Source organism: Mastigoproctus giganteus, chromosome 1 (genome assembly GCF_048544385.1).
Source record: "Mastigoproctus giganteus isolate SK-2022 chromosome 1, ASM4854438v1, whole genome shotgun sequence".
Taxonomy (NCBI): domain Eukaryota; kingdom Metazoa; phylum Arthropoda; class Arachnida; order Uropygi; family Thelyphonidae; genus Mastigoproctus; species Mastigoproctus giganteus.
The window spans coordinates 167,116,191-167,130,023 of NC_143575.1; the positions used below are offsets into that span (position 1 = coordinate 167,116,191).

General features: G+C 38.0%; 1 protein-coding gene across 5 annotated transcripts in view; it reads left to right on the forward strand.

Annotated features, from left to right (window-relative positions):
* The window catches only part of baz (par-3 family cell polarity regulator), a 760,042-nt gene that overhangs the window by 86,875 nt on the left and 659,334 nt on the right, over positions 1 to 13,833 (forward strand). The window contains exon 1 of one of the 5 annotated variants that reach the window (XM_090374875.1): positions 12,665 to 12,904. The exons of the other annotated variants lie outside the window; for them this stretch is intronic. Within the exon in view, the coding sequence (XP_090231001.1) occupies positions 12,824 to 12,904 (81 nt within the window). The 5' untranslated portion in view covers positions 12,665 to 12,823. Of the gene's footprint in view, positions 1 to 12,664; positions 12,905 to 13,833 lie in introns of those variants that run through there. 5 annotated transcript variants of the gene reach the window in all.

Consider the following 13,833-nt stretch of genomic DNA (forward strand, 5'->3'; position numbering starts at 1 on the left):
ATTCGAAAAATAATTATAAAAATTTTATACTGAACGAAACACAAAATAACACTGAATATTAGAACAAATCTAAAATTACACTTTCAGCACGGCTTACTTGTGTTAGTCGCCCCTCCCCCCCCCCATGGCCGGCTCTGCTCATACCCACACCTTTTTTCTCCTGAAAAAGAAATTCCTCCAGGTCATTGCGCAGGCAGAGAGAAAGCTCACTGAATGTTTTATAAGATATTTTCTCAACTAAATCTACAGGTTCCCCCGCACTATCAAGGTAAAAATCCCCTTGATATAGTACACTCTGTGTTCAATCGCATGGAGACAAATCAAGGGAAACAAGTGGTGTGCATCATCAACTTCTATTTACAAATTTCTATTTGTTTTGGCTAAGTCAAGATCCTTCTGAACATTGTTCATAGACATCTTGCCCTGCGAACAATCTATAACTACAATAAAGATGATGACTGGTGTGATATCATCACCATGCTTCTGGCAGCTATGCGAGTCGCACATCCCGCCACCGCCCTTGAGAGGCACGAAATCCCTGAGGATGAAAGCCAACAGATTGAAGATGGCGGATAGGGGCCGCCTTAGCCTAGTGGTCGGGCGCGCGGGTGCATAAGTACACGTGCCTTGAGTGACCGGGGTTCAAGCCCGTGACTGCTGAATACGGTGTTGTTTCTTGTATTCTGTCTATCTTGTGAACTCCTCTGACCGGAGTATCTTCTGTTTATACTCCGGTCGTCTCGGAGTATAAACAGAAAATTTATTTATTATTATTCATTTGAATCAATTCACAGCCTATTACATATGGGAATTGACCTTGAAAGGCTTATAGAAGATAGCAAACAAACCGCGGTGTAGTTTTTTTTCAGGCTACTGTTGCTTAGCAGTTGAGTTTTTGTCAACAACTGTGTGTACGCAATTGTGCGTGCTTATTTGAACAAGTGTATATCTCGCATAGGTTGTTTCATTGGATGTGTTGTTAGGCTGAACATTTTGTACTACAATCAACAGGACTCAAGACAGAAATGTTAGTGCTAAGTATTCATTTTATATTTTAACTTATCTTTTATATTTCATTTCATGTCAATTCACTAGCATTTTCTGCCGTGAAGGGAATTTGTTCCTTACCAATGTACCACCATATTTATATTTGGTAGGACAATTAAAGATTTATTGATTTATTTATCCTTTGTTCTCTTTGTTCCCCCACTTACATGAATTGGTATGGCTTCGCAAGCTTTGGTGAAGCAGGTACTTCCAAAGAAGATCATAATCGTTGGCTGCACCATGGCAACAATAGTTCTTTTAATTAACTTTTACCGATGCGAAACGTTAACTTTTCGGACGGACACACACACACACACACACACACACACACACACACACACGGTGTCTCAAAAATATTGGTACAAACGTGTAGGGGAAGTAGGTAACATCTAAAGGAATGTAAATCGCATAGGAACCCATAACGGGAAACGTCACCGTAAGTCGGTAGACGGCGTTGTTCATCAGTTCGCGAGATGGAAAATTTCTGGTTTACTCATTCAAGCAGTAGTCGCCGCACGAAGAGTATGCATCGATATACGAACTGTGAGCTGCCTGACATGCACCTAGTGTATGGATTAGCAGAGGGCAATGGACGAGCCGCTCAACGAATTTATGGAGAACCCTTTCCAGACAGACAGACATGTACCGGACCACCGCGTGTGCATCAAAACTTCTGCGATTATGGGTCATTTAGAGGTAACAGGAGTAGTGCGGGCAGACCATGTTCGACGCGAACTCCCGCCATGAAAGAAAGTGTGTTGAATGCCATCCAGAATAATCCTACTACCAGCACACTTGCCGTTGCCTCTGCCCTAGGAGTCTCGTTGCAGTGTACAGCATGTCTGGCACGACGATTCCTTACACCCCTTTCATCTCCAAAGGGTTCAGTTACTGCTCCCCCAAGATCATTCTGCACGTGTGGCTTTTGTGCAGTGGTTTCTCCAAGAAAGTGTTCAAGACTTGAATTTTCCAGCCTATGTTTTGTTCACAGATGAGGCTTATTTCACTCGGGAAGGCTTATTCAATCAGCATAATGCTCATGTGTGGGTTCACGGCAACCCACACGGTGTGCGCCCCCATGCGGCACAACATCGCTTCGCAATAAATGTGTGGGCAGGTATGGTCGGTGACTGCTTAGTCGGCCCATACCTGTTACCATCCCGCATGAACTCCGCTAAATATCGGATCTTTCTTGAACAAGTTCTACCAGGGTTACTAGACGATGTTCCAGCAAATGTGAGACGCAACATTTGGTTTCAACATGACGGGGCGCCTGCCCATTATGGAAGGTGTGTTGTGACCATTTGAACAGGCGTTTTGGGCGTCGATGGATTGGTCGTTGTAACATCATGAAATGCATCCATCTCGTACTCCATTATTAATATTATGTCAAATAAATGCCACTAATTACTGTCTTGTGTCATTTCTGCTTCTTGTGCCTCTGCTACTACTTTCCCGTGATGTTTCCGGTTATGGGTTCCTATGCGATTCACATTCCTTTAGATGTTACCTACCTCCCCTAAACGTTTGTACCAATATTTTTGAGACACTCTATATATATATTTTTTATTTATTTATTTATTTATTTTTTTATTATTTTTTTTTAACGCAGAAGAGGATATACGAGCAAATAGGTAGCATTTGCTACCTGTTTGTGTGTGTGTGTGTGTGTGTGTAATCCAATTAATCCAAAAATTAAATAGAGAGATAGAAATTAATAAAAATATTTATTAAAAATAAAGAAGAAATTTTATTAAAAATAAAGAAGAAAGAAGCCCTGCTAAATCAAGGGGGCGCCGCTAAATTTATTTTAATTGGCTTAATTTTCTAAATTATTTTAGGAACGTTGCTTCAACACTACCCTCTTCTTCTTTATCCTGCCTCCTATATATTTTTCTGTTATTGTTGTTATTTTATTTGGCTGAATTTTTTTTCACTCTACTGGTTTACCATGCTACTGGCAAATGTCCTATGTATATATATTTATTTAAATTTTTTTTTTTTTTTTTTGTGTGTGTGTTAGAATGGGACCTGTTTTAATTACGACTAACTAGTAGTAAATAGATTTGTAAAGGTGCATTGGAAGGGGGGAAAGCGAGAAATAATGGCTTCACTGTATGTCTACATCATACACGGACTTACGACCTTGCCAGCCGAAGCCTCCAGGCTTTAGTTTAGCATGAATGAATAACAGACTAGTAGAAAACCTGTTTTTTCCTCCATGACTATTGATCTGTGTCCTACTCTAAAACTCAAACGTGTTGCGAAGGAATACATTTAACGTGCCTGCATGGACGAAATTGCACCTTTCTAATAAATACATGTGTAGGGCAGAGATTCATTGTTGGTGCATTAGACGTAAGTCTACTGGTATTTGATTTACTGTAACAAGTGTGTTGATTGGTCGTTGACCCGTTCTAATGTGTTACTTATGGATAGGAGATAGAGCACTGATGCATCATAATTTAGATCCATTTGATCGTGATGCGGCCTTTAGATAGGAAAGCTGGTCAGTGCTCAGAGTTAGTGTTATTATTTTTATAATAACTGATATACAGTTATTATTAACATTATTATTATTATTATTATTATATTATTATTAGCCATATGGCTAATAATAATAATATAATAATAATAATAATAATAATAATAATAACTGATATAAAAATCGGTTTTTCTCATTATACTTCAGTTTATTACAACAGTTTCAGGCATCAAACGATGCATTTTTTGTTGGACTTTGCTGCGTTTATGGAAAACACTGTTATAAGAAGTTGTAAATGAATGTATGTCCAATTCTTTCGGTTCACTGTTGATATTTGCGAATACAAGGAGTGATATCTTAAGCCAAAATCACTTTCATTTGTGAAAGATTGATTTTGGCTTAAGATATCACTAAAAGCATATTAACGAAATATTAAGAATTGAAATACACAGAATTAACTGTGGTTTTCTCTGGGCCATTTTTCTTATTGAAGTTGTGGAAGAATTTTCTGTTTTAAAGCATGAAATATTTTGCCTTTAAAAATTGTGTTAAAAAAATGCGATTTTACTATAAGGTGTTGCATTAAGTGATGACTGTGATTTAAGATTTGATTAAAGAAGGATAAAATTAACGTAGGATAAAGAATAAAACTACTGTACAAGTAAACATTTCCACCAATGGCAATTAAAAAAAAAAAAAAAAAAGGTAAAGTGCAGCCATTATCAACCCACTGCAGGATGGAAGCCTCCTCAACGATTCATGCTGAGGGAAATGGACCATAATCTGCCACGCTGGTCCAGTGCGGGTTGGCAGATCGACCGTATTCAGCAGTCAGGGGCTTGAACCCCGGTCTACTCAAAGAGCGTGTGATACTGCACTCTCGCTCGGCTACGGAGGCCCCCAATGGCAATAGTGGTTATTAAAGCATTGCTAGAAATGTTGAAATAGCAGACAGCTGTTACTAGAAAAATCCAAAATAAAGATATTTATATGTTTCAGGCTGCAGTCGAAGATTACTCATTCCTTCTTGAGTGTAAAAAAACAATAAAATAAATAAAAAAAAATAATAATAAAAAATAAATATATATTTATTTATTTTTATATAAATATTTAGGCAGTGCGTTGCCGCTAACGCTAAAATTGTTAGTCAGCACCATTATGCTTTAAATGGAACCATGTCATACCCGCATCGGTTCCTCGAAACCGGATTTGTAGTAAATTATAAAGGATCCAATAAAAAGGAATTGTCAAAGCATATGTGTATAATTGCTAACTGTAGCAATAGCACATTCATAAAAATCCATAATACATAGGACTATTTCGTTGTAATAATAATAAAAAAATATATTTAAAGCTTTGTTAATACTTAAATTTTAAGAAAATTTAAAGATTTGTTAATGCATGAATTTACGATTAATTTGCAAAATATTCAAACGACTGTGTGATGATATACAAATGAAATACATATTTATTGTGTGTGAGAGAGAGAGAGAGAGAGAGAGAGAGAGAGAGAGAGAGAGAGAGAGAGAGAGAGAGAGAGATGCAGTGGAACCTCTGTGACGAAGACTAATGGAGAATTGGGAAAATGTGAACAACAAAGAAAAATTGCTGAACTGTTGTTGAAGTGGTGATAATATAAGCATTGTCTGAGATGAGTAACTGGTAGAGAATATGTAATTTATCTCATATTTTCTTTGTTGTCACTGATAATTCCTGGATTTGCATTTTCTGTGTCGCAGTGTTCTACGAACTTACTGTAGTTTGTTAAAAGTAGCCTTAATTAGTGTGCAAAAAAGAAGGCAACAATTCGGGTTTTATAGAAAGGTGCGATTCTCGACCCAGGCTCGGTCTTGCAGATTGCGTGGGCCAAGGCAGCACGCTGAAGGTGCGATCTGATTAGCTGTCACTTTCAGTGTGGACTATTTGGTTCACGAAAACTTTGAAAGTTTTTGCAATGATCGAAAACACTGAATTTTGAGAAGTACCTAAGGGGGTAGAATAATGAAATGCTAATTGCAATAAAGCATTAAGTAATACCTTAAAAGTTATTAATATGAGAACGTATAAAAATCTACGTAATTAATATTCTGACTTAACTTAGAAACAAAGCTTGTGAGTTTTATTTAATTGCAAAATTTCACCATAGTATACTTTGCAGACAGTGTAAATGTTTGCTGTCAAAATATCCACGGAACTGCCAATCATTGACTTGGAGCATCACTGACTGAAAAATTTTTTACTGCAATGAAAAGGTAAAAGTCGGAAATCTTAGAGCAGTGTGAGTAAACAAAAAAAGTTACGGAACATGCTTGATAAATATACAAGTTCCGTAAGTGCTAGTACAGCTTATAGTACTAGCAACTAAATACAGTTATCTCCATTTCTTTTAATGTTTTGTCTGTATCTCGCTGTCCCAGATTTCTGTCTGGCAAGTTGCAAAGTGACAGTCACATATAATAGTTTAAACCACTCCCCGCCCAAGGAGACGCACCCCTCACACTCATCGAAGGAGGTACTGCTGCACCCACAATAAATGGAAACAGCAAGAACCACTTCAAGGAATATCAGCCCTTCTGAATTCCAATAGGATCATATTTCAATAGTTGACTACTTTTCAGCAAAACGTCAACGGATGTCCTGTTAGATTCGGATAGAGAATAGAATGTAACGTACAAACTAAGCTCAAAAATAACATTATGTATAAACAATTTAGTGCGTTTTTATGGTTTTAATTTGATAGGGCACCTTGATACTCAGGTAGTAGAATCGCACTTTGTGAAGTGCGACTTTTATTATGATTATTATTTATTCAGCATTGAACACTGTAAGCTTTATGTGCTGTGGAGCTATTTACAAGGAGTACAGAGGTACAGGATTGAATTCTTTAACAGCAGCATAACACACGAGTTTGGTGGTATTAATTAGTTTGTCCCCCTCTACAATAACCACGTTTGGCTTTGTAGCCCTAATAATTCTTAAAATAATTCTTTTCCATTGTTATATCTTTCAGTGGCTAAAAAGATTTTAGTATTATTAAAAAGGAATATTGTGATACTCTTGACAAGCGTGCTTAGTCAGATTATATTTTTCAGGAATGTATTTAATAACAGTACACTTATTTGAAGTGGTAGAGGAGGCGCCTGTGATAAAGTTGCCTTCTATCATTTTTTTTTAAAGTTTTCCTCCCTTGAGTATTCCTTCTGCTTTTGCATCATCCATCGCCCTCGTGGGTGGCACAGTTGGTATAATCGCCGGCCTCCTTATACTCGAAGTTTTTATGGTTTTTTTTCACAACGTGGTGGTGTTAGGCGAGGGTAGCATGGTTTTTACTCCCGGAAACACGGCTTTTTCGTACAGCAAATTGACCAGAGAACACACATGCACACACACACACACTTCTTGATTAGACCGGGGTTCGAGCCCGTCACCACCAAATACGGAGGATGCGGAAAGGTCAGGGAATGACCAGGAGCGGATTAAGGTCGGTTGAGGCCCCGGGCGCAGAAGAAAATATTGGGCCCCTTAAAAAGAAGAGAGAGACAGGGAAAATAAAAATACATGTTAACCATTTTTTAAAATAAATAAAAATATTATGACTATTAATGTTTTATTTCCAATAAAATTTGAATATAATATATGTATAATATAATTAATAATAGCATAATAATAATCACAAAGTTTTGAACTAATAGTTGAACATATTAGTTCAACTAATAGTTGAACTAATATGTTCAACTCATTTGTTGGGGTTTTGCGTATAAAGTTGGGGTTTTGCGTGGGCCCTTAAGAAGTCGGGGCCCAGGGCGCGCGCCCGGTGCGCCCGCCGTTAAATCCGCCTCTGGGAATGACCACCGCATATCCCGGAGCAATATGGCCTTAGTTGCTAATGCTCCTAAAAACCAACAAACAACACACACCACACATGCCGCAATATGGCCAATGTTGCCAATGCGCCTAAAACCCTACAATAACAACGTTATCCTTCATCCAGCCACCACAGTCAAGCAACCTAATTTCTAGCATACTTTAGTAATTATTCCTAGTTTTTAAATTAGTTTAATTTTATTGTGTGATTTTTATCGCGTACATCGAGGAACGAGCTCCTCATCCCGAGAGTCACTGCCCTATATAAAACCCGCTGTCATTGACAGGTCAGTTGGCAAACAAGACCAACTGGCAGTGCAGTTTAAACGAAGCTGGCAAAGCAGATATTTTAAGCTTCCGTGTCTGTGCATCCCCAAAAAATTGTGTTTATTATTGGGGCAACTGGGAAGACAATTAAAAAAAAAAAAAAAAAAAAAAATTCTTAAATTTCGTCATTATATTTCTTTTATTTTACTATTATTATTACTATTTTTGTTTGTAATACTTGGATATACTTTTCAAAAAGCGTTAGAGGTTATATTCACTGGCGCAATCTCACATATTCCCTGGCACAATACAGCATAAATTGCTTATGCGCTTAAAAAACAACGACGACAGTAACCCACTCCAGTTCCACATATTGCAATATTGGATTTGCATTGTTAAAACTTAAGGGGGTGAGAAACCTTAGAGGTACATTTTTAAAAGCACATTTGAATTCATCAAAATTCATAAATTTACACAGCTGTGTCTAATTACAGCACTCTGTAATTAGACACAGCTGTGTCTAATTACATAAAATAAAAATATTATGACTATTAATGTTTTATTTCCAATAAAACATTAATACAGTCATAATATGAAAACTATGCATCTGCATTAGTTTTCGATGTTAAACTAATAGCTGTATCAACTCCGTTTTTTTACGCTGATTTCAAAAATGTTATTCGTTTTTTTTCTCTCTCGTATGTTTTTTTCACAAATCACTTAAGTTGATGTCATGAGTCGTATTATTGAATGTTAAGTTAGCAGTAAAAGAGTGGAATTTGTAAACTAAATCTTCATATGTTGGCAACACTTCCTTCCCTTATTTGTTTCTTGACCTTGAAAGCTCAATGAAGCAATTTATCAGTGTGAACTCAGTTTATTTTGGGGTTATCGTGTCAAATTTGTGCTGAAAAGTGAGTAAAATATCTTCACGCAAGTGAAGATATTTTACCCTTTAAGTCCGTCTGCACTTAACAACTCGACCTCCAGTAGACAGGTTTTCATGAAATTTTATACTTGGCCGTCTGTGGAAAGATTTGTGTATTCATCCCAAATTTCATAAAAATCTGGCCAATATAAATCCGACAGTTATTTCTTTGGCCTTCCTTCCTCATGTAATAATTCAACTCCCACTGAATGAATTTTCATGTGTATGGCTGTTTCAGTTCGATTTGTCGAGCCGTCCCTAATTAATTTCATTAAAATAAAATCAGTATAAATCCGGAAATTATTATTTATTTTTAAAAATAAATATCACATAGGTTATCCATGCCGTAGGTCAGGTGCGTTGAATGACTGGGATTCAAGCCCGTGACTGCCGAATACGTTTCTTGTATTCTCTGTAGCTTGTTAACTCCTCTGATCGTGTACTTGTCCTGGAGTATAAACAGATATATTATTATTATATATTATAATATTATTATTAGCCATATGGTGCAAGAAAGCCTTATGCTTATGCTGCACCAGCCAAAAAAAAAATTCATGAGAGAGAGAGAGAGAGAGAGAGAGAGAGAGAGAGAGAGAGAGAGAGAGAGAGATAGAGATAGAAGAAAGGAATCACCAAGAAAGAGAAGAATGATGATATCCAGCTCAGGACCCTGGGTGTGCCAAGCCCATACTCACCAGACGTAAGCCCCTGGGGTTAAATTTATTTATGTACATTGTAGCTGAAGCACTGGATATTGTTTGTTGCATGCGCTGTTTGGAGGAATGAATGGGCAGAGTCGCGGATGCGCAGGAACGAAATGTTCTCAGTTTGCTCAAAAAAATCATTGCTTTTTTGGGAGTTTTAAATCGTGAATTATTATTTGCTAAGGCGCCTAAAATGTAACGCACTGCGTACATTAACCAGCTTATTTTATAATACATTTATTTTTTGAATTCTAGTTGATGTGTCATATGTATGCATTTTATTTACTATATTCTGTCGATGTGTTGGCCTTGTATTTGATATTAGAAGTGATATTGTGAAACTTTGATTTTTTTTTTTTTTTTAATTGTGCTGTTTGCGGGGTAAAGGGGAAACAAACTCAACCTCTATGAAGTCAACGGTATTTATTTAGTTATTTTTTGATAATTGATTTTTTTTTTGTCAGAGGCAAAAAAAAGTCATCAGCTTCCTTGCATCATATAGTTATTCTAATACACAACTTTTTTTTTTTTTTTTTTGTATGTTTTTGATTCAGGGTGGCTCCTAGGCATAAAAGCCCGTCTCCACCTTGTTTACCTGTGACGGCGCAGAACCTCTGCGAAATGGGCCCGAGAAAAAGTGTTGATGTATGTGTGTTAATATTGTGTATGTTCCGTTGTTAGTGTCAGGCCTCTTTACACCAGGGAGCAACCAACACCTAGGGCAGCTGCTGCCTAATGCTCGCCCCTAGGCTCGAGGAGCCAGCTCAGGGTCTACTATTCACTGTCATTGCTCAGCGCACTAAACACATGCTGTACATTATTATTACATTATGTATGTTTCCTGTCACAGGGTGGCACCAGGATCTGCATCCATCTCCACCAATTTGTAGGCATAATACTCCATCTAAATATGGTGGCCGGTTAATGTAAGTGTGTGTAGTATGTTATTATTATTATTAGCCATATGGTGCAAGGAAGCCTGAAGCTTATGCTGCACCAGCCAATACAAAAATTCCCCGAGTTACCGAGAGAGAGAGAGAGAGAGAGAGAGAGAGGAATCACCAAGAAAGAGAAGAATGATGATATCCAACTCAAGACCCTGGGTTATAGTGAATAGGCCACTCTGCCACCAGGTGATAGCCACAATTGGGCAAAATCACCGGGTGTCCGCCCTAGCACGAAAAGCCAAGCCTGGGCCTGCTATCATAGACGGATCAGCATCCGTCTATGATAGCAGCATCTCGCCCCTAGGATGCCCACTCCTAGGAGCCCGAAACACACGCGCACGCACGCACGCACACACACACACTGTCCCTCTGTATAAGGCAATGGTCAGGCCACGCCTTGAGTACTGCGTACAGGTCTGGAGGCCTCATTTTAGGAAGGATGTAGATTTGCTTGAGCGTGTACAGAGAAGGGGAACAAGATTGGTTGGTGAGGGGAATGAAGGGATCCTCTTACCAAGACAGGCTTAAGTTCTGCAAATTGCAGTGGCTGGAGACTAGGCACCTGCGCGGTGATCTGATTGAGGTGTATAAGGCCTTGAATGGGTTGAGCACGCTAAATTCTGATGGGATCCTTCCACTTGTTCAGATTACGAACCTAAGGGAGCATAAATTCAAATTAAGAAAACATAGATGTGCGGAAATTTGCCTTTAGCCAGCGGGTGGTTAATTGCTGGAATAAACTTCCATCTGTCGTTGTGAAAGTTGATATGTTAAATAAATTTTAAGGAGGAACTGGACAGGCATTTGGAGGGAATGGTGCGATTTTTTTTTTTTGACTGATGCTGCATAAGCTCATACACTTGCTTTCTTGCATCCCATGCCGCAGCCGCCGCCGCCGCCGCCACCACCACCACCACCACCACCACTACTACTACACACACACACCAGGAGATAACTCCCAAATACGGGGTAAAAACATCCCGCAATCTGAAGTCACAGGAAGCTAGCTTAAAAAAAAAGAACCCTCAAAGGGCAAACATCCCGCTCCCCTGAATTTACAGGAAGCCATCCTAATAGTATATAAAAAAAAAAAAAAAAAAAATACACATACTAATAGATATAATACAGGTTTATCATAATTGATTTGAAACCCATTACATTTTATTCATTGGGCCATTTTTATATTGTACACCCACCGCCCTGAAAAGTTTATACCAATAATAAAAGTTTACACCGTGGTATAAAAGTTTATACCTTAATTTTCTGTCAGGACATGGAAAATTCCTATTTATTTATCACCATTTCTCGCTCATCCCATCGGAGGTATGATGGAGGATACTTTGTTTTACTTATACAAGCCCGAAGAAACCGTGTTTTATGTTTTTAGATTTCTTTCGTTCTCCAAGGCCGTTCAGTTTTCGTGCTTGGATTACTTTACTTTTATGTTGTCACTGCATATTTGTTCACATTATTATCGCGATTATTGAACTATCTCATTTGTTTTTGTTTTTTCAAGTACGTTTTATATTCTATAGATAATTTCCTACGCTGTCGTTTGTATGATTTCGATGTTATGGTGGAATCATATGCAAAGTAAACTGTCGCCTCTCCGTCTGCTGTTGCTTGAGGCAACCTTCATGTCTTGTGCTGCCCTCTCTTTGTAAATATGCGCAAAATGTTGAAGGTGCAACGTAGCACTTCGTGTTGACGTATGTGGATGAAATACGGCTGGTTTGCTTTTTAGACACTAAAGAATTAGATGAAGAAATTCTCGGGCTCTTGGAGCTACAAAAAGTATCCACCCCTCCCCCTCTTCTCATTTACTAATATGCATATCCGTACCAGATGAAAGTCGAGTACTTAGTACTTCCACGTGCGGAATACGTCATTAGACGACAAGGGCCGTGGGCACGTGCCATTCTCAGTCACCTGTTAACACACATGGTACCAAGTGTTTGGAAACTAGGAGGGTCTTCTTACCGTTGGCACATTATTTAATTTTCTTTGGCGTTTACGTTGCACGCTGCAAAATGGATGACCAGTTACTTGTCTCGTGAACTTTCACCTAGCACTACCTGCCTGTGAATGTAACCAAGCAGAACGCGTCGTGACTATCGTGATAACCGGTAGCTGTCTAATTAGTATCGATTCAGTAGAAGTTGTGCCCCATAACTTCACCACTATACTGCTTTGGAAGATGTTGCTGTAAGTTAGCCTGTGACCCATTGGACGATAGGAAGAGCTTGCAATAACCGTAATGATTGAATTACAACCCGTCGTTATGCCTATTAATTGCAGAACATCGTAGCTGCAGCTGAACTTCAGCTGGCCACTCTAGTATACATGTATACTGTGCAAAATGTGCTTGTTCATGTTGGTAAACACATCGACCCTATAGCTGGTCGTGCCGCGGTTGAGCTGTCGATATTTTCTTGTGCCGACTGCCAAGGTTGTGGTAATTTAGTGTTGCTTAAGTTCGACGCTTGTAGCAGAGGTGGTGGCGACCTGGAATTCTTTCAGAATATATTGATTGTTGCGTGTGTCATCTGTACGCTGTTTGATTTTATATTCATCAAATGACATGGCAGATCGGATCGGACGGCTGCTAGGGCGGGCGCAGAAGTACGATATTTACAAAGCTCGCCAAAAGTTTACTGCACAGGTAGGTGGAGTTATGTTTAGCGGTACTAATATGGTCATCCTTGTTTTCGTCAGGTAATACTGAATGTCGACATTAATCTTTCTGAAAGTAAAGTAATTTTTTATTGGACTTATTTTTAATTTTTTAGTATTCAACTATTGCTGTTATAGTCAATTAATCTAAGGCGAGTGAAAATTATAGAAAACGAGCATATTTTTTAATAATATAAAATAAAATTCGCACGTTATGCAAATTCGAAATATGAAGTTGTAATGTATTACTTACAAGAAATTTTCTTATTGTAAACAAAGAAACGAATACATACACCCTTAACTAATCGTGCTATGAAAAAAAGAGGCCAATTATACATTAACAGTAAAAATTTCTACACAGTTTAATAATATTAATAATTAATAATGCATGAACTGCACATCTTCTGTTAAGAAGTCACCCATTGGATGTGCAGTGGTTTATACAATAATTAATATTAAAAAAGATATGTTTATATTCATACCCCACTCAGTTTTAGCTGCTTAGGTTGTTCAGAGGGAGCATGGTATAAATTCCTTTAATTGCTTCTATAATATATACACAGTGCTCGGAATGGGTTGGAGTACATCAGTTTGAGGTTTTGGTTCATCAGCAGTGTCATGTGTATACTTTGTTTTTAAAATATATTTGTATGCATGAATGTTTGTCTATCCATAGTGGTCCAAAATGAAAAATCATCTCGAAAGTTAGGTATGCTTTGGTAGCTTTTTAACAAAAAAACAAATTGAAGAGATGGTGGGACCTGCCACCTTAGTAGTCTTCAAGTTTCTGCATTTTCATATGAGTGGTCAGTGTGTACTGACCATTTGAGTATGGAGCTCAATGTTGCCAACTGTGCTTGGTTAAAATTCTTTAAAATGAACCTGCCAAGTATGCTGAATGATTGAAATGGTATCCTA